This window comes from Megalops cyprinoides, chromosome 19, assembly GCF_013368585.1.
Source record: "Megalops cyprinoides isolate fMegCyp1 chromosome 19, fMegCyp1.pri, whole genome shotgun sequence".
Lineage (NCBI taxonomy): Eukaryota > Metazoa > Chordata > Actinopteri > Elopiformes > Megalopidae > Megalops > Megalops cyprinoides.
The window spans coordinates 14,952,970-14,979,716 of NC_050601.1; the positions used below are offsets into that span (position 1 = coordinate 14,952,970).

The 26,747-nt window shown below is 43.6% G+C and overlaps 2 protein-coding genes across 3 annotated transcripts; both read left to right on the plus strand.

Annotated features, from left to right (window-relative positions):
• Window positions 1-1,123: 1,123 nt before the first annotated feature.
• On the plus strand, window positions 1,124-7,727 carry mettl2a (methyltransferase like 2A). Its single transcript, XM_036552915.1, has 9 exons — window positions 1,124-1,285; window positions 2,218-2,306; window positions 2,481-2,749; window positions 3,043-3,092; window positions 3,722-3,782; window positions 4,191-4,330; window positions 5,488-5,594; window positions 5,726-5,791; window positions 7,198-7,727. The coding sequence occupies exons 1-9, from the start codon at window positions 1,131-1,133 to the stop codon at window positions 7,359-7,361; spliced, it is 1,101 nt and encodes a 366-aa protein (XP_036408808.1). The 5' UTR covers window positions 1,124-1,130; the 3' UTR covers window positions 7,362-7,727.
• Window positions 7,728-8,611: 884 nt separating this feature from the next.
• On the plus strand, window positions 8,612-23,337 carry tlk2 (tousled-like kinase 2). 2 transcript variants are annotated; one of them, XM_036552666.1, is made up of 21 exons: window positions 8,612-9,108; window positions 10,930-11,012; window positions 12,528-12,599; window positions 12,745-12,814; window positions 12,948-12,991; window positions 13,235-13,333; window positions 13,660-13,761; window positions 14,304-14,396; window positions 14,772-14,882; window positions 15,129-15,265; window positions 17,024-17,176; window positions 17,671-17,737; window positions 17,951-18,048; window positions 18,595-18,676; window positions 18,987-19,078; window positions 19,292-19,381; window positions 19,545-19,714; window positions 20,207-20,345; window positions 21,007-21,118; window positions 21,220-21,327; window positions 22,283-23,337. In XM_036552666.1, the coding sequence occupies exons 2-21, from the start codon at window positions 10,932-10,934 to the stop codon at window positions 22,454-22,456; spliced, it is 2,094 nt and encodes a 697-aa protein (XP_036408559.1). In that variant the 5' UTR covers window positions 8,612-9,108; window positions 10,930-10,931; the 3' UTR covers window positions 22,457-23,337. The 2 variants fall into 2 exon arrangements, with proteins under 2 accessions (XP_036408559.1, XP_036408560.1); XM_036552667.1 differs by lacking the exon at window positions 13,235-13,333.
• The last annotated feature ends 3,410 nt before the right edge of the window (window positions 23,338-26,747 follow it).

A 26,747-nucleotide genomic window follows, 5' to 3' on the forward strand; every position in this document is an offset into this window, starting at 1 on the left:
GTTTAAGGAGATGTAGGACTGTATGACATTAAATGTGGAATGCTGTTACCCTGATTTGGAAGAGGTTAAAGAAAATGTGTGTGTATATATTGTTTATGTGGGATAATCTAATTTAAATAACAGATTACCTCTTGGAATAAAGCCTGTCTGTTCTAGATAGGTAATTATTTCCAGGGAAGCTAAGAAAGGTCAAGGCCTGTAACTGTCATAAATTCATCATCATGCATGTACACTGTTGTATTGCTTACTCAGATGCACTCACATACATCTCTCAGATCTGACTCTGGAAGGCCACAGTGTCTACAGACTTCATTTCCATTATTCCTGTAAAACTCTAGTGTGGTAAGTGCAGTATGTGAAAGAATATGCACATATGGTTAATTGCCTCAAATAAGAACATTTGCCCAACAAATACATAATAATTGTGAGTGTTTGACCCCGTCATTGGAAACTTCAATAAACTAATGTAAACACTTGTCTAGATATTAAGTGCTATTTATATTAACAGGGCAAAGCAGCTGAACTAAGGACCTTTTCTATCAAGGCTGGGAAGACCTCATGGCTATTAATGGCTAAATTAAAATTTTGGATGTACAACACAAATGAGATTTGGGGACCTGCAGGAATGGAGTTCATGTTGTTTTACTTTGCTTCTGTCCTAACCATGTGATATACCAGCAAACCAAACCCCATGAATCAAACCAAATGAGGTTTATAGGTGAATATTTGTTTTCTTACTTTCTCGTTGCTGTTCATGTTTTCTGATTACATCCCTTTTGCCAAAAATAAAAAAAACATAATTAAAATAAGTGGACTAGTCTATGATTTGTGTGATTAAATTTCTATGCAAATCATATGACTTTACTTTTTATACATGTAAACCATTGTATTCACAAAAACTTCAACCAGCAATGAAAGTTAATGATCAAATAAGCAGTGTAAAATATATAAAATAAGCAGGATTGTGTGATCCACTGTACATCATACGATTCAGAGGATAACTAATAAATTTTTGGAGGAATGGCGCCCTCATTCGCAGTGAATTGGAGCTACCATTATTATTTTGGTGCTAGCGTATTTTGTGACGTATGTTAGGTGGCTGTTTTCCGTTTCCGGTGTTGCAGTCCAGCATGGCGGCGCCCTGCGCTGTCGGTGTGCCTGATGAGGGAGACGGTTCCGAAATAGTGTTTAGTTCGGTAGAATCACCTGCAAACGAATGTAAGAGACCGCAGTTCGGAACCCGTTACCTGAAGGACCCGCGTCAGGTTTTTCAACACAATGCGTGGTATGTATGCGGCAATCTCTTGGATTTATAAAAACAAGGGGATAAGCCGGCAGATAACGTTAGCTAGGAGTGTTGATGCCATTCCTGTATAACATTGGTTGTAGATTTAAAACTGCCCCGCGCTGATCATACTCTTAGTGTGTCTTCTTAGCCGGCTGATCCGTGCGGGTTTCTCAGCAAAAAGACAAATTTTGCTATTCTTGAGGATGAGTAGGTTTTAAACAACTTACTGCTTGGTGGTGATTAGTTAATACACGTAGTAGCAGGTTGGTAGTGGTTTTTCTTAGGGGGTCTACATGTCAGGTCCGACATGTATTCAAGGACTTAGTAAGGTACGCACACTACTTTTCTGTAATACATTCTGTGGAAGTGTCTAGCGAAAGTGAAGTGATCATTCACTGACAGCAGGAATTGCTAGGGAGTTATAGCTTTAGCTGGGTTTCCTGATAACTGAACTGAAACATATGACAAGAAAACTGAGAATTAGCCAGACCCTCATTTTCTTAAAATCGGTTTGATGGTGATGGGATCACGTGCTGACTACAGATTATCAGTAGCAAAACCTGCAATACACTGGGGGTCAAGGTACAGTTTCTGTTCCGTTTGTAGGTATTGTAATGCATACATTAGAGCTCTTTGTAAAAGCTCTCAATGACCACATGACACAAAATCCAAACATAATGCAAACTAGATAAAGTTAAGGTGGTCTGTAATGGAGCATTACATTTATGTGTAGTCGCTTAGCAGACACTCTTATGCAGAGCACGTTACATAGGTTACAAGCTGGATATTTACTGAAGCATTTATGAATTATACACCTTACTTAAGGGGATAACAGTAGTAGTCCAGAGGGGACTGGCAACCTTTGGTCATGAGCCTCGCTGCTTACCCCTACATCATGTTGCCCTCTTGTAATGTCATCTCTCTTGCAGGGATAATGTAGAGTGGACTGAGGAACAGGAGGTGGCTGCCAGACAGAAGGTCCAAGAAAACAGCCAGCCCCTTCCAACTGAGAAGCAAGGTTTGCTTGTCACTCTCTTAATATGTAAACTGTGCCCATACTGTTTGTTCTTCATTTCAACAGTGTTTGAGTAGGGCCATTAATATGCGTAGTCTTACCTGATGTATAGTGAACCTTTGCAACCACGTTTCTCATCCGTTACAGTGATCCTTGTCACCTCTCTTTCTTGAGCAGAGGAGTACGATGTTCGTGCCAATGAGTACTGGAACGACTTTTACAAGATCCACGAGAATCGTTTCTTCAAGGATCGGCACTGGCTTTTCACCGAGTTCCCAGAGCTAGCGCCAAACTGTAGACAGCACCAGAACTCCAGGACAGAGGGTGCTGGCGAGGGCCCTGTCCATTCTGATGCAGGTCAGAGCCAGAGCAGTGATGTCACCAGTGCTTCACCTGCCCCCGAAGGCGATTTCCCGGGCTCATCCTGCACATACCGCATCCTGGAGGTGAGAAACCGCTGCAATCTTTCTCTCTTAATCAACCTGTCCCACTGCGATTCTGACTGACATCTTGCTGTTATCCTCTCTGAGTTATGATTTCACAAATTTGTACATCAGCATACAGGTGAAGTTGGTAGTACTCAAAATGTTGACAGAGATAACAGAATTTTCCATAAGTGATTGTGTGTGTTTTGTAGAGATGTCTTGTTGTCTCTCATTGCTCTGCAGTTCCCCCAGTCTTGTGTATGTAGAAGCCACTTGTGTGACATGCCTCTATTCTCTTTGTGTTCCCCTACTAGGTTGGCTGTGGTGTGGGAAATACAGTTTTTCCCATTCTGAAGACAAACAAGTAAGTTCAATGTGCTTGGCTCATCTGTATCTGTAAATATATGTGGTTTCTTATTTGTACCATAAATGAATTTCAGTCATGAGACTAATTTCATTTTGTGCAGTTTACAGCGGTCTGCTGTTGACCACAAAAAAGTTCAGCGGTTTAGTTCTAGCTGCCATGCTGATTGGTTTAAGTATAAATAAGTATACGCACATTCAACAGCAATTTTATAAATGTGCTTTGGTTCTCACTAAACTTTACTATACAGGAATTTCACACAAAAGAGCCTTTATTTTTTATTATGCAACAAAGTCTTACAAATTATAACATCTTCATAACATTATAAATGGATTAATTAGGCCAAGACAGTCACTGAAACATGCTTTGAGGGCTCATATCTAGATAGTGAAAAATACTGACATGTTGCAGAGAGTTAGAGCTCAAGTATCCGCTCACTCTTCATTTGGGGCAATGGCATGTGTTGATGACTTGTAAGAGTAGACTGAGAAAAAAGTGGGAGAATTCTTTGCTCCTGAGATGTTTTCACAGTATTTCACATACATGTTAAGTAATGCATAATCTAGGTAATGTTATAAAGGTAAAGTTGTTTCAACGGTTGTTGATCTTTTGTCTGGTCTGTGTTGCAGTGATGCTGGGCTCTTTGTGTACTGTTGTGATTTCTCCAGCACAGCAGTCGAGCTGGTCAAGGTGAGAAAGGAAACCAGTACAAAGACACACCACATAAACAGGATCCTTATCAATGTCTCCTCTGACTTCAAACATCATCAGTAACCATCAGTGCTTTAATAAGTGTTCATAATTAATTTGGTGACTCAAGCAATATCAGTTTCCAAACAATGGGTTTTTCCCATCAGCCATGTACTACGCAGTCAGACATAGCTTGCCTAGTAATGCCTGCAGTATGTGTCAGCAAACTTTGTATTTGGAAACACAGAAAAACAATGCACCCATGTGAGCTAGGATTCACCTGTTAATTTCCCTACCTAAGAAATCCACTTTCTTTACTTTATGAGTTCCGTTGTGTAGTGGATATGAAGTGTAACAGTATGTCCTCTCAAAACAATAGACCGTTTTTCTCTCTCCTGCTGCAATCAGGCGAACATGGAATATGACCCTGACCGCTGCTTTGCCTTTGTCCATGACCTTAGTGACGAGGCGGCCTCCTTCCCTGTCCCAGAGGGCAGTCTGGACGTCATTGTGCTCATCTTCGTGTTGTCTGCCCTCCACCCGGACAAGTGAGGGCCGACCCTGCTTTGGTTGCCCATAACCTCTGCGAGTCTGTCTGTCTGTGTTCATGGCCTGCTTTACACAATCCAAATGTCTGGCTCATGTACAGGCTGTTCAAAGAACACGTTTGTCACTTTTCAATCCACAAGAGAGCTCCCAAACTACATAAAGGCTTTTCCATCCATTTTACTGACAGTTTACATCTACAGTTTCATCAGGGTTATTATTGGCACACCTGTGGTGTTGTATTTAATATAATATGCTTCAGCCGCTTTATCCAGTCATATATTGCATGTACATTTTTGGCTCCACCCTGTGTGTGTGCGCAAGTTTGTGGCTGTCAATAAAATAGTTGAACAGCAGATTTATGAGTGGTGTGCTGCTAGCAGGTGAATCCTGGCCATGATTTCTTTGCCACACAATTACTTGATTCAGGATTTTTTAGCATGCACATAATGTTCATTACCTCTCACCAGTAGATGAAACAGAGGTCATGTGATTTCCCCACATGCATTTGTCTTACTATCTGTTTGAACTGGACAACTGAAAAAGTTATGAGTGGAATTGGATGAACAATGACAAGTGGTAATTTATCATTTAAGGACTGTTGCTAAACTCTTCACAACTGGTATGCACTCTGAGGGAACTAGCTGATGCTTCTTACCAAAAAATAAATTGAGGGAACAAACTTACAAAAACTAATAACATATTTTAAAAAGCAAGGAAACCTGCGCAAACACAACAGCCACAAGCTCCTCACAAAAGTGAGCAGTAGCCACACTCACACCTGCATTTAATACACTTTTGATTAGGCAGGTGTGGCCCATTAACCAATGGCTGGCTTCACATGCACATCAGACAATTAAAATGACAAACAGGCAAACAGTTAACAATTAACAAGTTTGGGTCCAGTTGATGAAATGTGATCTGCTGTTGGTATATTTGAATTGAATAGAAGAAAATGGCCCTTGAACATTTAACATTTTAACAATTAAACAAACTAACAATTAACAGCATTCAGTTTCTAGGGGACAGGTGAAGGTTCTCCTTCACATGCACCTATACCTATACCTATACCTATAAGTGGCACTCTAGGTCCTTACTGTGGTAGTAGCAGAGCTGTTAGAGGATTGCAGATTATAGTAGAGTCACTCTTGTCCCCCAGAATGCAGGCATCCATCAGAAGACTGGCACAGCTGCTGAAGCCAGGGGGAGTGTTGCTGCTCAGGGACTATGGGCGCTATGACATGGCCCAACTTCGCTTCAAAAAAGGTACAGTGATTTTGAGAAGACTGCAGGTTTAAACCCCATGCAGGACACACCTGCAGTGCCCTTGAGAAAGGTACTTAATCAGTATTGATACCTATAAATGTAATTGTCAACGTGGCTATTATCTTGTCCAGGGAGGTGTTTGTCAGATAACTTCTACGTTCGAGGGGATGGGACCCGTGTCTATTTCTTCACTCAAGGTAAGAGTCCCGCATGTGGATATTTTTTTTTTTTTTTTTGATTCGTGTAACATCTCCACATTCTAACCCAGTTGTACTGTAACTCATTGTTGAGAGGTGTAACTAAGCCATGCATATGTATTAGGATGGTTGTGTACGTTTCTGATCCCTGGGATCATGTTACCAAGGACGCCATAGTGAATGAGTGATATCTGTTTTGCAGTACAGTTAATGCTGAGAATTATACACCACCACATTCCCCTTCGCTGAATTTCAGTGAATGTGTATATTAACAACTAATTCAACCATAGTTGTTTGAACCTTTATGAGAAGAATGTCAATATTAGGATTCATGAAAGTCTTGTTTTAACTGCCCTCTGAAATCTATGCAATCAATACCATTTTAGACATTTTCTCAAAATAACCCAGGATTGCATTTACCTGGATGTACCAAAGCATTTGATTCTCACTGTAGCTCATCTTTAAAAGTACTCTCCACTAGTAAGTTGGAGTCATATGGATTATTGCCTGTCTCTAAAAAAAGCTGGGCAGAACACTTCTCATGTTTGGAATCGATTCTGGAACCTTTTTGACTTTGAGACAAAGTTTTTTTTCAACACCTGAAACCTAGGTTCTGTCAATGGAAAATGGCTTTTTTTCCCCCAGTAGAGTGCCAGATGGGGGGGCTCTGACCCTTCAACATCCTTTCTGGCTTTGTAGTACAGTTGATTCTCAAGCATTCTGTCTGAAGATGACCTTTTAATATTTTATCAATACGCTTGATATCCACACATCATATTTGAGTTTACTGTTGTTGTAAAAATATGAAATTGGAAAAATTATTCTTAATGTTACAGCTGGGCAAGTAAGCACACACGCCTATCCAGGTAAAGTGTAAAACTAACCATTTTGCCAACAAGTGTTTTAGTGGGCAACTTATTTTCCAAACACAGAAGACTTACTGTATCAGTTCTATAGTGTGATTACTTTGATTTTTTTCCTCTTATCATTCAATAATGATGTGGCAGTTCTAGTTTAAGGTTAAGATTGTTTCATAACATTTTTCACTTGATCTCTTAAAACCTCTGTCCCACCGGGCCTTGTACAGGGTTAATGTGTAAAGGAAATGAAATGGCATGGGCAGAAATTTTAAATATTTTTGCATGTACCAATTACACAGTTTTATGTATACAGAAATAGAGGTGTACAATAAACAGTTTGGAATCAGCTGCTCATTAAGGGACCCATCCAATATTTAACCTCTTATGGAGGTTTGGTTTAGATATATCAAGAACGCTTGGGTGGAAAAAATGAAATTGTACATACCTACATACAATACACATCCTATTCTGTGTGAAAGACACAATATGTAATTAATTTGTTCGCAAGAGTACCCCCTTTAACACCTTCCCCTTGGCCTCCTCCAGACGAACTACACGACATGTTTACCCAGGCAGGGCTGGAGAAAGTTCAGAACCTGGTGGATCGGCGCTTGCAGGTGAACCGCGGAAAACAGCTGACCATGTACCGGGTCTGGATCCAGTGCAAGTACCGCAAGCCTCGGCTGCAGCACACACCGACGCTGGAGTGAGAAATGCACCTGACCCTAAAGCTGAGCTGGACGTGAAACCTCACAGAGAGGAACTGGTATGGCTGCCACAGCAGCAGCAAAGGGGTGTAAAGTTGGTCAAATGCGGCAGGGTTGAAGACTGAATACACGGACCATTCTGAATGATGATTGACATGCCATGTGTTGTAATGGCTTGCCCTTGGTGAGCAGTTCAGATCAGACCACAATTCAAATGTGGATTTAAGGGCTCTGTGTGGTAAAATCCAGCAGTATTAAGGTAATCAACATTCTCTTTTGAGCTGGCTGGACAAGGGCTGAATCTCAACATGTTTTTAGACTGTTTGCCATATTTGGCCATTTTTATCCTGATCCAAGTAAGGTCATTAAGGGCCAAATCATGTGTATTTTAAAATAATGACTTTGTACCTTCGGAATAAAGAAACAAGTAACAAACCAGAGATTCTCATGTTATTTACTGTATCTTGTTAATAATGTTATAGATTATACACCGAAAGGTAGAAGGTTTGCTGTGTAATGTAATCAGGGTTTATAATATGCTATAGTTATTCCACAGGTTATGAAATTGTGAGTTGTAGTAGCTAGTTTGACGTCTTGACGCTGTATGCCAGCTTGCCTAGTTTCTATAATTCCGTGAAGTGAAACAAACTGCTTAAAAGTCAAACAGCTGAGTGGTCTAAATCAAATGTTTTTGAAGAGGCTGTGGAATGAATCTGCATGGAGTAGATGTCATCCACAGCTGTTTGTAGGTGATATTCTAATGCAAGAAAAAGAAGATATTGGCTGCATCTGATTAGCGCATGGTATTTCACAGTATACAGATACAATAAACACAAAGAGTTTTTGAGATTTGTGTTCCAGACCACACAGTCTGATGAAACATGAAGGTTAGTCCTCATCAAAATATGAGGCTCCTTGTTTGCTTTATATTCAAAATATGTTTTGGTTTCTGGACTCAATTATTTTAACCCGCATTTGATTCTTGTAAAATGTATCTTTTGCTTGCATGCAATGTACAAACCTGTCCTTCAGTTTTGATGATGAGTGGTCATGATAGCATCACTAACTAACCCATCCGTGGTCCAAAATTTTAGTCGTGTTTTTCCATTGGTGCAAATCTGAGACTGAAAAAAAAACTAACACAATATCACGAGAAATTATGAGATTTAACGATTATTGTTTACATTGCTTTAAAAAGGCGAGAACCGAACCTAATCGATCCGGATTTATCTGAACTGATTAGAACAGGATCACTTCCGCAGCACATCACTGCGACCGGGGGTGAGAGGAGTGCAGAAGTTTGCACGCTAATACAGCACACCTTCCTACCGGCTGGACAGAAATCTCATAGCCATCCGGAGTCATCCGAAGAGGGAAAAAAACGAAAAACACAAGTCAGCGTTTTGATTTGACCATCCCAAATGAAAGTTAAAGGTGATGGTTAGCTAGCTCGCTAGCTATTGTTCCATGTAGCGTGAACCAGCAGAGCACCGGGGCCCCTCGAAGAAGAAAGGTGATTAAGCCCGGGGTTACCCGTGCAGGGGGAGCGGAAGGTGGGCGTGGGAAACTCCGAGGATCACCAGGCCCCAAGCTGCAAAGGAATTGGGCCGCCGCCTCTGTGGCTTGACTCTGAACTCAGCATAGGTGGGCCTCGTGGGGGAGTGTTGGGACAGACGGGAATGGTGATTGGAGACCAGGGATAACAGACGAGAGACCCCGGGGCCGGTGAAAAACGATACCACCACAGCAGGTAAACAAAGTAGCTAAGTTAACGTTAGCTAGCAAGCAAGGGTGATGGCTAACAACCGTGCCTACGTCTGTGGAGAACAACAGAGCAGGAATCTCATCAATCATCAATGTAACGTTAGCTAGGCTACCACCTGACTTGTTTGCTAACGTGTTAGTATCTTAAGAAATCATGCGGTAAAAAGTATTTCTTAAGTAACGTTACCTGTCTATTGAAATAGTTATTAGCTTGCTAGCTTGCTACTCCTTAAGTAGCTAGCTATACCTAGCAAGCTAGCTAACATTGGGTAGCTAGCCAGCTAGCTGTTTTCCATCTGAAAATTATATGATGGCTAGCAAGCTGCTACCTAGCTGTTTTAGCCAGCAACCAAGGTATGGTAAATATCATTTTGATGTCGATGGCTCTAGCTAGCCTAACAAACATTGGAGAATATTCCAGGTCGAACTCTTAAACCAGACATGGTAGTTGTTTGCTACCGATAACGTTACCATCTGTAACGTTAATTTACTTTGTTTAGTTTGCAAAAAAGCTGTAAACAACTAGATGGTTGAAGTGACTTAATATGTTAGTTAGCTAACGTTAGATAATGCTAGGTAGCTAGTTGGTTGATTGTTTAGGTTTGAAAATGTTAAAATGTTGGCAATTAATTTTTAAGATGCAGGTTTGTGGGGGGTTAAAACCATTGCTACCTAGAGATATTAAAGGAATAAAATGCCGAAATGTATACCCCGTTTTCTCAATTCTTTAATACCGTTAGTTAGATAGCTAACTTTAGCTACTGTAGCTAGGTTAGCAACGTTATACAGCTAGCTAGCTAGCACTAGCATATGATGAGCTATACAAATGGTTTAATTTTCCACTGTTAAAAAACAAGTTGGCTAACGTTAGCTACCTATCTAACGTTCTTGTATTGTAAACGGATAGCAAGAGTGTACAACTCGCGATTTTTTTTAATAAAAGGAGCAAGGCTAATGTAGCTAGATTGAATGTATTAGTTAGCTAGCTAGCTAGCTAGCTATACGCGTAAAAGAAGTGATATGGGAGCTATCTAGGTGTAGTCTTGTTTTACTGACATTATTGTACATGCTCAAAATTAAATAGCAGTCTTACTAGCTTGCCAATTATCCATGGTATGTGAACAATGGGCTTTGCTTCAGCAATGGAAAAGCACTACACATTGGTATTTAAATGAGCATTTTCGATAAACGTCTCAGATAAATACCATTTTAACACGAGGGATTATGTTTTCAGGGCATTTTGAGCGATATTACAGACACTATCCAAATTAATCTGGCGATGTCATACCCAAATAATTGGCCGTTTTGATTTGTTGCTTTTGGAAAGAAAGATAAACATCATTGCTGCGTTTAAAACGTGTCCCTGTGAAGTCCTTTGATGTTATTATTGTCTTGTCTAGAGAGGATAGTTTTTCGAGATATATAGTGTGTGTGTGTGTGTATATATATATATATATATATATATATGTAAAATCTTGAAAAATTAATTAAAATAATGACTGCCCATGACTGACTGGTTAAGGGGTTAGATTAGTTACAAGTGATATTTAACAGATAATATTGTATTTTTATGGGAAATAAATTGTGTGTATTGTATTTGAAACTGCTACATGTGAGAGCCAAAAAGAGAGTCATGGTTCATAAGAACTGTCTCAGAGAGTGTGTTCTGGAGCTGTGACTCAGGCGCAGTAATGCATCATTAATGTGTCATTGGCAGTACTGTAAAGAATTATGGTGGGGCAGTGGCCATTTTCTAACCCCTGTTCATGCCCCCCCCTTCTCTCTACCTCTTTCTTGCTGTCTAAAGACATGATGGAAGAACTGCATAGCTTGGACCCGCGGCGACAGGAGTTGCTTGAAGCGCGATTCATGGGAGTCGGGGTGGCCAAGGTCAGTGCACGTCACGAGCGGTGACACAGCGCCGCAGACTTGGCACTCTGTGCCACCAGAGCGGGCTGTGACTGCTGGACGACGCTAAGCGGATACGCGTTTGTTGGATTTTTGCATTTTGCCACTGGGTCTGGGTTTGTGGCTCCTGCATGTTTGCGTTTTAATAGCTGCCAAAATAAGATAAAGATGGAAAGAAAGAATGCGGACGGCCGAGCTCGCACACTCGCACAGAGTGGGCTGCCCCTGCCCCCACCCTTAAAGAAACCTGACCAGATGTTTGAGGGCTGCAGTCGGGCTTGTGAAAACAGTCTCGCCGAGCAAGAGGAAGCCCTCCATCTTGGGCTCCTTTGTTGAAAGTGATCTGGCCAGGCGGCTGCTGAAGCGCGGGTCTGTGGAGGCAAGAGCCGGAGCCAGCAGCGGGCGCACTGCCAGCCTGAAGAGCAGCTCCCGGCGCTGGGCAGCCTGCGGGAAAATGCCTGTCGCCCACGTGACCCGGCACAGGGCTGCGCGGAGACGGCAGCCTGCGTGGGGAGATGGCAGCCCTCCACCTTGAGCCATAGCGTGTAGCCCAGGGGTGCCTAATCCTCAGCCCAGAACCTTACATTCCAGCTGGTTGTTTTTTTCTGCTTTCATTAAATGACCAACTGTCTGAGCGCTGGTGGGAGTGGTTAAATTGTTTCTGTTTAGACTGTAATTAGTTGAATCCAGCAGTTAAGTGCTCTGGGAAAAAAGGCAGATGGATTTGATCTCTCTCGGAGCAGGCATAGGCATCAATGAAACGCACTCTCACTGATTGTCGTTGGTAGCCACGAGTCCTTTGCCAAAGGTTATGCTCTGTAAGCCACATGGAACAGAGACAGTTGTCGAGACTGGTTAGCTTGGAAATGGAACCTTTTTTGTTTGGGGTTTGGAGCAACTCAACATCCTGTGGATGCACCCCGTCAGGCCAAATCAGATCAAATAAACATTGGAGGATGCAGACAGGGAACTGTAGTCCAGACACTGATGAGTAAAGAGCCTGTGTGATTCATCGCACTCACCTGAGACTGCCAATGTCCAGCGAACACTTCTCCCCTTGAGATGAGCTGGGCACCGGCTCAGAGCCATTACTGGGGAAGATTCAACATAAATACCCCTACTTCTTAGTGGCAGCATTGCAGTAGCTTCAGACTCCTTTCATGAGGCATAACGAATCCCAGGTTGTGAGCTTGTCTGTTCTTTCATGTTGTTCAAACTCGGCCCGAGCCCATGTCTCTCTTTTGCCCGCTCAGATTGAACACTGCAGAGGTCAGAATGGTTCTTCATTCGGTTGTAAAACTATCCCTCTGTAATGTACAGTGGGGCTCTTACTCAGGGACACAAGAGGACAGCTGTGGTCCCTTTCATTTCAGAAAAGTGATCTGTTCACATGGAAGATTCTCTGAAAACATGGTGGCAGACTCAAGCTAACACCACAATTGTAAGAGCGATAAAAAACAGTTGTTGTGTTGCCTTACATGTGGTTGTCTCCCACAGGGTCCAGGAAACAATGAGTCATCCAACCAGAGTCTGTGCAGTGTGGGCTCCCTCAGTGACAAAGAGCTGGAGGTCAGTGCTCCAACACACCTGCCTCAAAACCCGCTCCTCACTCAAACCCCTTCCTTCACCCCCTGTTCAGACCTATAGATTCTCTCTAGTTCAATACCGTGGTCTTGCCCTGCCGTTCTAAGACCTAGTGCTTGGTTTTTGACAGACTCCGGAGAAGAAGCCAAATGACCAGAGAGCGAGGAAGAGGAAAGGAGACCCATATGATAGCAGCCAAGGTGAGGCAGCTTTTATAAAGCAGTTTGTATAGATCATTTCATCAGTCAGTCATGTCATTTCATTGCAACCTCTGTCTTCATACTTAGAGTGGTTCCTGATCTCTTCAACCTGTTTTTTTCCCTTCTACTTCAGGGAAAGTAGGAGCAAGAGGCCATAAAATTAGCGATTATTTTGAGGTGAGTAAATATGTCTGTGGTGTACTCTGCACTTCTCTGGATGGCAAAGGAAATTCTCTCTTTCAGATATATATATTTATATACTGTAGATCAAAACACATCTAGTCTTGGACTGTAGCAAGGAGATGCACCGCATAGCCAGAAGGTGCTTCACTATTGGGATGCATCTGTCTATGTCATTTGCTCCTTCTCTTATTTTTTCCTGGCTTGATTCCCATCTTTCTGTCTCCTTTCCTCTCTCAGTTTGCGGGTGGTAGTGGTCCTGGCACAAGTCCGGGTCGGAGTGTCCCACCATTGGTCCGCTCCTCCCCCCAACATTCCCTTTCTAACCCCCCAGCCTCGGTGAGCGGTGACTCTTTTCCTCATTGTTCGCTTTAGGGCCTGCTGCTTAACAGTGCTACGTACCTCCTTTAAACCTGCAGGGCTGACAGCAGAACGGTAGTATCCAATCAGAAAAGTAAGTGTATGTGAAATACTACCTCATGCTGTCAGTTAGAACAGGTACCATCTAAGAACTATCATGAAGTAGCAAAGCAGACTGATTGTTTAGGTAACGTTTTTGCATGGGATGTTTTGATGAACTCTACCTGATATATTGGAAGGCATGCTTGAAATGTAGATGCTGAGCATTTAGCTGGTATCCGTCTGTGTGTGTTTGTGTGAGACAGGTGCAACAGGGCAGCCCCTCGTCCACAGGCTCCGCCAACACAGACCACTCCTCCTGCTCCCTGAAACCCGTTTCGCTCCACGTGGTCCATAAAGCCACACAGGTAGCTCACTTGCCACCCAGAGCCAGTTTTTAACACTCAGTTCTAATCAAACCATGTCTAAAGGAACACAGACCTACCTGTTGAGAAAAAGCCTTGATAAAGCAGTTTGTTTCAGCTGGGCTGGATGTACAGGAAACTGTTGTGAGCTCCAACAGATAGTGTATGTTCAGTTCCCCAGACTGGAATACCAAGAAGATAACCTAACTGGGCAGCAGCAGAAAAAACACTTCTGGTGCTTAGCAGTTTGATCCATTTCAGATGGAGTAATAGCTTTTAAACACCATTGTCCTAATAAAGCATCTCAAAGCAGGTTATCATACGTTAATGTAAGTGCTTACTCGCTATCAGTGTGCAGTTGATAAAACACTAAATTGTTCACACCACTATTCTGCTCATTCACGCTGTTGCGTGGACTGGCACTCTGTGAGGGGGAACTTTCACGTGAGCTTGTGACCCATTTTGACAGGGGTATTGGAACAGTAGAACGCTGTGTGCTGTGTGTCGTACTCGAAAGCGCATCATCTGTCACGTCTCCCCTGCAGTCCGACCTCACGATAGAGAAGCTCACGGCGCTGGAGAACAACAAGAACTCGGACCTGGAGAAGAAGGAGGGGCGCATAGACGACCTGCTTCGGGTGAGACCGGCACTGCCGCCACCGTAACCTTCCTGTGTGTTCAGGGTGCATGCCCCTCAGAACAAGGGGGGGGGGCATCAGATCACCCTAACCATATGTTAAGTGATCTCACTGATCCTGTCCTTAGCCTCTGAAGTGGTTAACAAGGTCAGATTTGCCCACAGTTACTGAAGGGTGCTGCATAAGTTAGGCCTGTCTATGTAATGATGATGTGGATTTAGGCTGTTTTGGCTTGAACGCAACAGGAACAGGGCTGTGCCCTAGAGTTGGTCATGTTCTTCAGGTGCTTATTGGATGTCAACTGCATGATTCTCTTGATGTCCGTTGGTGGTCAGAGTAGGTGATTCACTGGGTGTGTGTGCGTGTGTGTCCCAGGCAAACTGTGACCTTCGAAGGCAGATTGACGAACAGCAGAGGATGCTGGAGAGGTACAAGGAACGGTTGAACAAGTGCGTGACCATGAGTAAGAAGCTGCTGATTGAGAAGGTGAGCGTCTCTCATTGTCCCTTTACGATCGCCACCATACCAGCCTCCAGCTAATATTAAGTCTGATACAAACTCAAAACAAACAAGTGCTCGTACTCCTAATCACACAAGCTATAGTGTGAGTACAGGAATGATTAGGGTCAGTGTTTGCACTTGACGTCACAGACTTGCTTGCCAGTGTTTATGCAGTATGTTGGGTATACTTGCATGTCAATCCTGGGTGCCGTGTCTCTGCCTCTCCCCCAGTCGAAGCAGGAGAAGATGGCCTGCCGGGACAAGAGCATGCAGGACCGCCTGCGCCTGGGCCACTTCACCACCGTGCGGCACGGGGCCTCCTTCACGGAGCAGTGGACGGACGGTTACGCCTTCCAGAACCTCATCAAGTGAGCACCCCCCTCCTCCCTGCTTCCTCTCTGCTCTTGTGTCGGCAGAGCTGGAATCCTGCCCCCTTGAGTCGATGGGTGTTTTTGCACGGGCTGTATGTTTCCTCTCTATTTTCCAATGAAGTGGCCCTTTTGCGGCAGTATACGTGAAAATGTGGCCTCGCTTGAAGGTGACGGGCACTGGACCCCGAGCCACCTGTGTTTCTTGCTGTGATTGTGCAACATAAACAGGAGATATTTTCACGCTTAGGTGAAGCAGTTTTAATCATTTATCATTTCTGTGCTTGCGTATGTAAAAAAGCTGAAAATAACCATGACCCAGTTTTCATTGCATTCTTTTTCGTCAGTGTGTTTTTAAGTAAACAGGATTTTTGTGGGTATTTCTTGGGATTCTGAATATTTTAATCAGATTAAGTGACCCGCAATTAACACATGTTGGATGTAGCTATAGAAACCCATAATTGTTTTCTGCTGCGGCGTGGGTATGTTGTTGCACACAGTGAAGAGGTGCTAAGCAGAACAATAAGCCAGCAGTAGTTTGTATCTTGAATCGGTGGTGTTCAGTTTGGTTCGGCGAATGTTGATCGTCAGTGAAGTCAGGACAGTTTTTCATCAGAGCAGTTTTGCAAATAAGAGAAAACCAGATGGCATCGCAGCAGCCAGGGATGTGTCTCATGGGAGACACTGGGTTTTCTTTGAAGTCAAGACTAAGTAGAATCCAGTGACCTCAATTCTCTATGTTCCATTGATCGCTGAGTTTAACCAGTGTCCAGGTAGATGTGATTGATTGACATTATCTCATCAGCTAACAGGCCAGCCCTGTAGAGTCACGTGTAGTTGTGCTGGCATTGCATGGAATATTGAATAATATGGCTTGTAAACACAGATCATTTGGGTAAACGATGGGTTGCAGCTAGATCTGCTATGAAAATTTCAGTTTAAAACTTCATCATGGATGTTGATGGTCGCAAAATTGGGCTCCATATTTCCAGTTTGATCAGTTGTGTCCTTTCTGCTGGAGGCAGTTATATACACATTGACTGTTGGCTGCTTAGGAAGCGGAGCCCAAACAGCATAGGTATGAACGTTGATTGTGACCCTAAACTTGATGTTGATGCTGTCATTGAGTGGTGCATATCACTAGCCTGTCAGACACCAATGGCCTAGGTAATGAAAATGTTGACTAAGCATTTGATCAAAATACCCCTATGCTTCACACGCTGAAGATGTAAAATGATGCATGAAATGAAAAGCCATTGTAAACTCTTGATACCCCACCAGTCTTGAATAGGTACAGAATGAAGAATGGCTGAGTATAGGGTACAGACAATTATGACTGATAATGACAGTAATGACTAAGATACCACATTTTGTGCACATGCCCCAATATATCAGATAACATGTGAATGTTGAGTGATGACTGGAACCTGCTATTTAGTGATTGCATCAGCTAGATTTGCTGCAGACCCTGCAGTCATGCCAGGTGGGATAGTGCTGGCGATTGTTTAACACACAGTGGACATGGTGTGGTACAAGGAGCCTGTCATCATGTAGCACAGTGTGTGTACTTAGTTCTGCGCATCGCATCGATGTTACAGTTAGGAACAGAGATGGCCTTCCCGGGGTGGAGGCAGTGTGAGCAGATGCAGTCAGAGGAGTGATGCTTGTATCAGTACGTCATCCTCCTCCCTATTGCACAGCCCCCTTTCCATCTGGTCCCCGCTCCCTCACCTGTCCGTCTCCATCTGCCCTGAGCAGGCAGCAGGAGAGGATCAACTCCCAGCGGGAGGATATCGAGAGGCAGAGGAAGCTGCTGGCCAAGAGGAAGCCCCCCGCCATGGGCCAGACCCCGCCCCCCAGCCTGGAGCCCAACAAACGCAAAAGCAAGACCAATGGCACAGAGAGCGAAACGTAGGTGCCACCTCTGTCTCCAGCCATATGGCACTGTCACACTGACATCACAGGTGTACTGTGGCATGTGCCTTCATGTAGTGAGAGAAGAATTGTACATACTGCTTCACAAGCTTTTGATTCATAGTCAAAATAGTTCTCATTGTGTCCTTTTTTTATATGGGATGTGGGCAAAGATGGTTCCTGTCCATATGGTGAACTTGATTCCTTCATCTTAAAATTTAAAGCATTTAGAGTTGGGCTGACTGTCCTGTGGGTGTGAAAATCCCTGGTTAAAAGAGGGTCCTGGAAGCTGTAGGTCTCTGGCACTGGAGTAATGAACTCCAGTCCTCCCATATACCTATTGCAGTGCTTGTAACACCATAAAAATTATACATAGACCGAGATTGTCACAGAATCACTGGAAAATTTAATTTCATCTGATCTAAAAGACGTGTCCCTTGTGTCCTCTTTCCCACACAATGTAAACTCCCCCTTTATTTTTTTTTTTGAAGGCTGACGCTTGCAGAGTACCACGAGCAAGAGGAGATTTTTAAGCTGCGGCTGGGCCATCTCAAGAAGGTACAGTCACTGTCATTTGTCTGTGTCTGGGACACGCGCTTTCTTGTGTCTTTATGTTATATATTCACTGGGTCCTTGTGGCTCTGTTTTTATTCATCCGTTGTGGATGGTCTGGGTTTGACACATGCGGTGCTTGTCTTTCTGGGTGAATCTCATTTGCGTGTGTGTGTGTGTGTGTTTGACCCTGACCTATGGGACTGCTCTGCACCGCAGGAGGAGGCGGAGATTCAGGCGGAGCTGGAACGGTTAGAGCGCGTGCGGAACCTTCACATCCGGGAGCTGAAGAGAATACACAACGAGGACAACTCGCAGTACGTGTCCCTCCTGTGGTCTGCCCCGACCTGCTGCTGTTGCATTGAGGTCAACATGTCTGTTTCACCACGTCCCTCCACTGGTAGTTTAGAGTCTGAATGTATCCTGCTGGGGGTGTAGGGAGACGCCCCCAAGAAGGCTTTCAAGAGCTGCTACATGGAGCTGGTAGCATTTATTAGTCACAGAATATTGTTCTTAAGATTTCCTTGGAAAGTTATGGTTTTTTAGATATGCAGTTAAAATGAAGTCTTCTGAATTTTATGGTCAAATATCCACAAGATTCTCATTTTTAGTACAAACAGGCAGTAATTGTTTTCTATAATTGCTTTCATATTTTCCAAATCTGTCTGGACTTTGGGATTTAAGGTGTACTTTTTAAAATTATTTCCAGATGACTAACTCTTTACTATCAACGTATGAGCTTCTGGTTAATTTGTATTTCTAGTTTTAATTAAATCGCACAGCTGGCTGGATTTATTTCAGTGCGGTTGTGAGTCTCAGGCCATGGTATGAATCAGTGTTTTGCTTTGGTGTTGTCCTTCCAGATTCAAAGACCACCCCACGTTAAATGACCGGTATTTGCTGTTACACCTACTGGGCAGAGGGGGCTTCAGTGAAGTCTATAAGGTGAGAAACCTGCTTTATTCTTCATTGGATTCACAGGGTCCTCGTCCCAGTTGATCATAAATGCTTGTCCCATGAAAAAAGGACATGAGAACCTGTCTGTCTACTAGCTGTGATTCTGTTACTCCACAGCATCAGCATAGTTATTTTTAGTAATAATAGTAGTATTTGTCATCAGTATACCTAGCAGACAGTCTAATTCATCCCACCACACGGTTTTAGCTTTACTGAGACCATTTCGGACCAGTGATCAACCTCATGGTTACAAGACCAGTTCCCTAACCTGGAACATATTGAATTGAATTGTCCCCAGGCCTTTGACTTGACAGAGCAGAGGTATGTCGCTGTAAAAATCCACCAGCTGAACAAGAACTGGCGGGATGAGAAGAAGGAGAACTACCACAAGTGAGTGGAGACGCCACTGACACGCATCTGCCCACTGACTTTTGTTACACAGTCAGCATCTGCTCTAGAATGGGCATATGCAGTTTTTACGTGTGAAACAACTGCATTCCAATCAGAGATGGAATTAGCTTAGTTGACTTCTTTTTGTGAATTGTGTCCATATTGAGCTTTTCCAGTGTTCCCACAGTTTTAACTCGGTCACTCTTGTTTCAGACACGCCTGCAGGGAGTACAGAATCCACAAGGAGCTGGACCACCCCAGAATAGTTAAACTATACGACTACTTCTCACTCGACACCGACTCGTAAGTCCCTCCGCCGCTTGGCTCGAGACATGGTCACCATGGGCTGCTGATCTTATTACACAGCAGGATGTGCCAACTGTGATGCCTGGCCTTATAACATTGTGCAAACTGGCCTCATAACATTGTACAAATACAATGCCTCCTGCTGTGTGTTTTGGGACAGGTTCTGCACGGTGCTGGAGTACTGCGAAGGGAACGACCTGGACTTCTACCTGAAGCAGCACAAGCTGATGTCGGAGAAGGAGGCGCGCTCCATCATCATGCAGATCGTCAACGCCCTCAAGTACCTCAACGAGATCCGACCGCCCATCATCCACTACGACCTCAAACCCGGTGAGAGAGCACCGGCGTGTGGTGCTGTGGGAACAGGGCTTATTGGCAGAAGTATGTAGGGGCAAATCCCAGGTGGAGCACAGGTGTTGTATCCTTTTTGAGGGTTGATTGCTTCCGTAAATATCCATTTGTATAAATGCATATGTGAAATATGAAGGGTCATAACTCAACTACAAGAGGTCCCACCCTTTAATCTTATACATAAATTTATTTGCCAACAAATAAAAGAAACTATTGCCTGAGAAACCAAAACAGCCATTTTAAATGACCGCATTCTCAGAAGTATTTGAGATATTAATGTGAAATGTTGCTTCTTCCTTCACCTACAAAATAAATTCAAGTGTTAAATGTTAAATGCAAGTGCTAAAACTCAGGTTGATTTCAAGTGGCCCTTTGGTTTTGCCTGAGTGGGCAGTGCTCATACAGCTTTGTTACCTTGTGCAATGCTGGTGTTTTGGGTCAAATGACCTCACTTCCTCTGTGTCTCTGCAGGGAACATCCTCCTGGTGAACGGTACCGCCTGTGGAGAGATCAAGATCACCGACTTTGGCCTCTCCAAGATCATGGATGACGACAGCTACAACTCGGTGGACGGGATGGAGCTGACGTCTCAGGGGGCGGGGACCTATTGGTAACAGCAGCCTGCACTGGACGAAAATAGGCCTGTCACACCTCAACCCTCAGTGTAGTGATCAGGCAGCAGCGATCACTATTGACACACATGTAACAGTGACTCAGAGCTCACGCGCCCAGCTGCAGCTCAGAGAAGTGGTTTGAAATGCTGACAGTGCTATTGGTGGCTGACTCCAGAGGTGATACATACTCTTAATATGCTCCTTCAGCACTAGTATGTCTGCTGTTTCAACACTATGGAATTTCCCTCATCTGGAGCTATACCAAGTTACTGTCTGATTTCAAACAAAACCATTAAATTAGTTTTCTCAAATATTTCTTTTGAGATCACTTTCCTGTGCAACAAACTGCTCTGTTGCAGGGTACACTGCCCTCAGCTTGGTTTCCAAATTTTGCTTTCTGCCTATAATGCAAGTAAAAGGACAAGTTCTTTAGTCAGTGTTGAAATCGAGGAATGAATGCTTAGCTTTACTTGTGATCAGCAGATTGCGGTCTTAACTTTTGTGTTTAAAGACTTTTGGCAGTCAGACTGCTGATTGTCATCAGAACTCTGCAGTTTTGCTGCAAATTTCTGTCAAATGGCAGCTGAGCGGTAGAGGTTGAAGGAGACCCCATGGCAAGAAGGCAGAGGTGCTGAAGTACTAGTTTTGAATCTGCAGGTACCTTCCGCCAGAATGCTTTGTGGTGGGGAAGGAGCCGCCCAAAATCTCCAACAAGGTGGACGTGTGGTCAGTAGGGGTCATCTTCTACCAGTGTCTTTACGGCCGCAAGGTAAGGCTCCGCGCTCCAGATGCTCGTGTGCACATGAGAGTTTGCTCTCGGTTCGGGAGAGCAAAGACATGGAATCTCCCCTTCTCCTCCTCTCCCTCCAGCCGTTCGGACACAACCAGTCCCAGCAGGACATCCTGCAGGAGAACACCATCCTGAAGGCCACGGAAGTACAGTTCCCCCCCAAACCCGTCGTCTCTCCTGAAGCCAAGGTACACCTGTTCTCTGTCCAGCCCTCTCTTCCCCAGACGCCTTCTCCTCTCATCCCTCTCTACCGTTCTTCCTCAACCCCTCCATTACTTAACACGTCAATTTTTTCACATCCCTCCTCCCAGCCCCCTTCTCCTCTATACACACACGGCACTACACCGCTCAGAATGCAGATACTCAGGATGCAGTGGGTCATGCTCTGAAAGCAGCCTTCTCTTGGAGAGGTCGATCAGCAGACACATTCTGGGCAGGAAGCACTGTAGTCCACACCCGTCAGGTGGAAGGTTACATATGAGAGCACTGTAGTCCACACCCGTCAGGTGGAAGGTTACATATGAGAGCACTGTAGTCCACACCCGTCAGGTGGAAGGTTACATATGAGAGCACTGTAGTCCACACCCGTCAGGTGGAAGGTTACATATGAGAGCACTGTAGTCCACACCCGTCAGGTGGAAGGTTACATATGAGAGCACTGTAGTCCACACCCGTCAGGTGGAAGGTTACATATGAGAGCACTGTAGTCCACACCCGTCAGGTGGAAGGTTACATATGAGAGCACTGTAGTCCACACCCGTCAGGTGGAAGGTTACATATGAGACCCTCCAGTAAATCCATGGAAAAGGAGGCTATACCTGTAGCTGGCCTTTCTCCATTCATACCCAATACAGATGTGGTAATACATTTATCGTATGATGATGTCAGAGAGAAAGAGTCACAAAAATGTATACTGTGGTAAATGGTACAAGGACATTTGCGCACCATGGACTAGCCAACTACAGTTTCCGACTGTACATCAACTGGAGCTGTAGGTCAATACAGGGCTATTTTATACAGTACCAAATCAAAAGTTCAGACACACCCACATGTAGGGTTTTGCTTTATTTTTACTATTTCCCATATTTTGCAATAATAGTAAAGACATCAAAACTATGAAATGACACAAATGCAATTATGCAGGCCTTCATCCGACGTTGCCTGGCCTACCGCAAAGAGGACCGCATCGACGTGCACCAGCTGGCGAGTGACCCCTTCCTCATGCCCCACATCCGCAAGTCAGTGGCCACCACCGGGGTGTCCGGGACGGCCATGCCCTCCACCTCCAGCTCCTCCAACAGCAGCGCTTCAAACTGAGCCGCCGCCGTCCCCCCTCCCTCGCTGCTCCGCGGAGGTTTCGTCAGCCGAGGGCCCCCCCACCGCCGCGCGCGACGCCACACCAGAGCAGAGGGGCCGGGCTCGGAGGGCCAGAGGATGGAGGCCCCGCCCCTTCCTCCGCTCACCCTCCTCTCCTCCCCCTGCTCCTCCCCCAGAGGGTGGGGCGTCCTGTGGGGTCAAAGCCCAGGGTGCCCCAGCGTGGAGACGGGTGCCGCGTTGCCCTGATGAGAGGAGACGTACTTTATTTGAACCCGCTGGTTATTTTGTCCTGACTTAATGGGGAAACGGTAGAAAGCATGGCTGCTCAAATGGAAGTTTTGGTGTCAAAGACCCTGCCCCCACAGCCCCCTGGACTCGGATGTTCGGGTCTCGCAGCCCTTTCCCATTGGTTGGAGTTGGTTGCTGACCGTGCTGAATTGCCCTTGATTGGCTGACACCTGGACGGACATTGAGCATTTGTGGTGCCTGGGCCACTCGCCCCTCCCTCCCCTCCCCCTCGATGGGCCTGTTCTGTCGAGCCGAGTTTCTTGGTTCAGATGGGGGGCTCTCTTTGCTTTCCCTTGGACGACCAAAGTTGAAGACTACCTGTTGGTGGCACTGTTCAGTTTTAGTTTTAAAAGTTTTTAGTGGTGAGAAGGAACGTTCGTTTCTTGAAGTTGGAAACGGAAAGGTCACATTCTCTAGGTTACAATTCTATCCTTTTTTTAAATGTTCTAACAGACATCAAACTGGAAAATTTGACTATCTTTGATAGTTCAATTTTTCATATATTCCCCCCACACATATTTATTTAGTTATGTTTTCAATTTTTACATAAATGCAAGGGGCTGGAACATCAATGTGTGCTGTGAGGGGGAGCTAGGGCCTTAGCAGAGAATTGCATATAAACCATTAAATACTATTGTTTAAAAAGTTGTGGTCTGAGTTTGTATTTGAGTGTTTTCTCTCAGTTACATGTAACACATCCCCAAGAGAAGCAATTGGGCTTCAGCATTTTTCACACTGGTCATACTTAATATTCTGGGAGGAATATTACAGCACAGAGCAGTAGCCTATTTATAACATTTTGAAGAGATAAATGCAGCAGAGGCTTGGGGTAACAGTCCGATCCCACAAGCTGTTCCTCCCATGGACACATGATTTTCATACGTGCCTGAAGTCACTGACATTTTTACATCTCCTTGTTTTTGATTATGTCCGTGTCTCTGACATCTGTCCCTGTCCCTATCACCTGGGAATAGCACCATTAGCCAAAATGTGCTTCCTCTCTTCTCTTGTTCTATTATACATTCATATTCATGGAGTGACCTTTAACAGTGTACCTCAAAGCACATTATTTAAGTGGTGTATGTAAACCAGACATCACAGAACCTGTGTTGCCAATATGCATTGACCAGTACAGAAGTGTGGAAAATGTCTCGCAATTCAAGTCAAAACCCATATTTTGATACTTGTGCTTCTAATATAACAGCCTTATATGATGAGTAATGTATTGAAAATGAAAGCTGCCTTTCACTGGGCCAAACCTACTTCTGTTTAATCACACTCTTAATCATTGTAAGGTTTTATGGAGTAGATTTCTGTTTCTGCTTGGAGGTGCACATTTGGTGTGAGCTTGAAATATATGTCCATATGAAGTGAGCTACATTTATATCCAGCGCTTTCAGCTAACAATTGCCTAGATTGCACTCTGCAGGTAGTTTGGAACCCAGTAATTTTCTTTCATTCTCTGCTTTTTGCCATTCATTATTTTCATATGGCACATTGAATTTACAATATCCTGTATGCAGAGAAGTTTTAGATTTCCATTGTTTCCATCACAAATCCATTAAGGTATTGTATTTCCTAAAATACATATTCTAAAGTCATTTGTGCACTCCGTGAGTGTGTTATAATTATGATGGCACTAACTGATTAGTATTATTAATGATATGTGGCACAATGTTTTCCTTGCCTCATGCAAACCACAATTAAGAAATCTGTCTGACCTGATTTTGCTGTGTTTGAAGAATGAATTAAGCAGCAGTTAATTAAACACTGGACTTCTGCTTTGGTATACCCCTGATGTCTAATCAGTTTCAGCCTCCAGATGGCAGAAATAAAGCCAGACAAGTGGTATGATGGTAATGTTCAAGTATGCCAGGTTTAATTGTGTCTTGTAAAAATATCACTGTTGAGCTGATAAATATTATTTTACTATAATAGTAAGGTCTGTTGACAGTGCTACTAAAACTAGGTTGAGTAGGCATAAATCAAAGTCAAGCAAACTACAGAAAATGTTTCATGATCTAAATTGCCATGCAAGTACTTAAGTAGTTATTTTAGTACACACTACGTTGACAACGTGTTTTATGTAGTTTGTCCACATTCATTGCAAACTCAGCTAGTTATAATCCAATATATTTTGTGGAAGACAACATATGATGCATACATGTATGAATAAATACAATACTCGGCTAGGGAGAGAGAGACCTTAACTTTTTGCAGTAAAAAAATCAAAAGTTCAAGGTGGAAATTTGAGAGGCAATGTGGTGTGATGGGACAGTTTGTCCACATGATGGCAGTCTTGCAAAAGTAGTTCTGCACTCAGAAGAATTCTGACGTACCCTGAATGAGTGTACATCTCTGTCATGGAAATGTTGTCAGTTGCATTTTTGATAGCTGTAACTACACTAATCTACATCAATTGATGGTTTTCCATCCATTTCAAAACCAATAGTTGTTTATTAAAATTATTTAAGTTGTGGAATACATGCTGCTGAAAGCCATTATGCTCCGGCCAGATATACAAGGAATATGATGTCTACCAAGCTTTTTTTTCTCCTCTGAGACAAAACGTTCCTTAGTACCTTTTTTTTCAAAGTAAGCAGAAAGCACATCTGTGATGACGGGAATCTGTAGCTCTGATCTGAAGTATCAGCTCTTTCCTGGAATACATCTGGAAATTCCCAAGAAAATTGGGGCCGCAGGCTATTGCAAGTTTTTTTTTCAGATTATTCTCTAATGGCATATTTTTGTAATTAGTTAATAAGCTGAGTACATTTGATATCCCTCCAGACCCCCAAAATATGTTTATTTCTTTGAGTCTTACGGGAACAGCTTGACACTGAATTCAAGCATAGCCGTGCAAACCATGTAATGCATTTGTCTAATACAGTGCTTAACATCTGACTGCACAAAGAACAGATACACTATCAAAGCCTGTCTCAACCGCAGCCGGCGGTACTGAGTAGCAGTTAATAGTCCCCATGCTTTGTCACAGTGATGTCATAATACTGACATGTTTTTCATTCAGTACAAGTATTAGCGACATTTTGACTGCAAACAAAGGAATGTGTAACACTTTTCTGCAGATATGTTCGGCTGGTCCCTGGGTGCCATTTTCCATTCGTTTCAATGTACAGCCATCAGCATTTGATTTCAGTTAAAAATCCAGAAACAAAAATGCATAACAATGTATATGTACAATAAAACAGACACTAATTTGAAATCAATTAATGCTAACTATTTTTCAACCTCAAACCAAGTTTCTAATTGATAAAACCTATTTAAGGTTTCACAAATCATCCAAAGAGACTAAGAGATACCATAGTTCAGATAGGGCTAAAAAATATCTAATGCCATTCTTTGTAAAATAACAAACTAATTCAAGCAAAAATTCCTTTTCAGTTTTAATGCCATCAGTTGATGTAAAAGAGAAAAAAAATCACTTTGGTTAAATGCCAAAATATGGCAACCCTCCTAGAACCCACAGATTTACCTGCATCTGTGATGAACATTTTACATTTACCAAACAACACAGATGCAAAAGCACAGCAATGCATGTTAAATACAGTTATGTAATGAATATTACCTCACTTTAATATACCTGAATATACTCCATTGAAGAGTGGTGAATCGTACATCAAGACATGTTCTTAATGTCACACTACAGGCTACACTATACTCGAAGTGTGTGCCTGTCTTCCTTGTTGACCTGGTTTTTCGCATAACCCTTCTCATCCTACCAGGGGTTGGTACATTATGGCCTTGTCAACTCCTCTCCATCCCTGGCTCCTCTCAGAAAGGGGGGACTGCAGTCATAAGATGCACTTCTGGTCTGTCTGTGCACACAGTGATGGTGTAGGCGCACCTGCAGGGAGACCAGGCTGTTGTGTAGACACAGGCAGAGGATGCATTACAGGAAGAGCCCTGGCAGAATGCGGAAAGGGAAAGGTCAGCCTGGAAGGGCTCATTGGCAGTACTGTCAGCGAATGAACATCACCAGGGG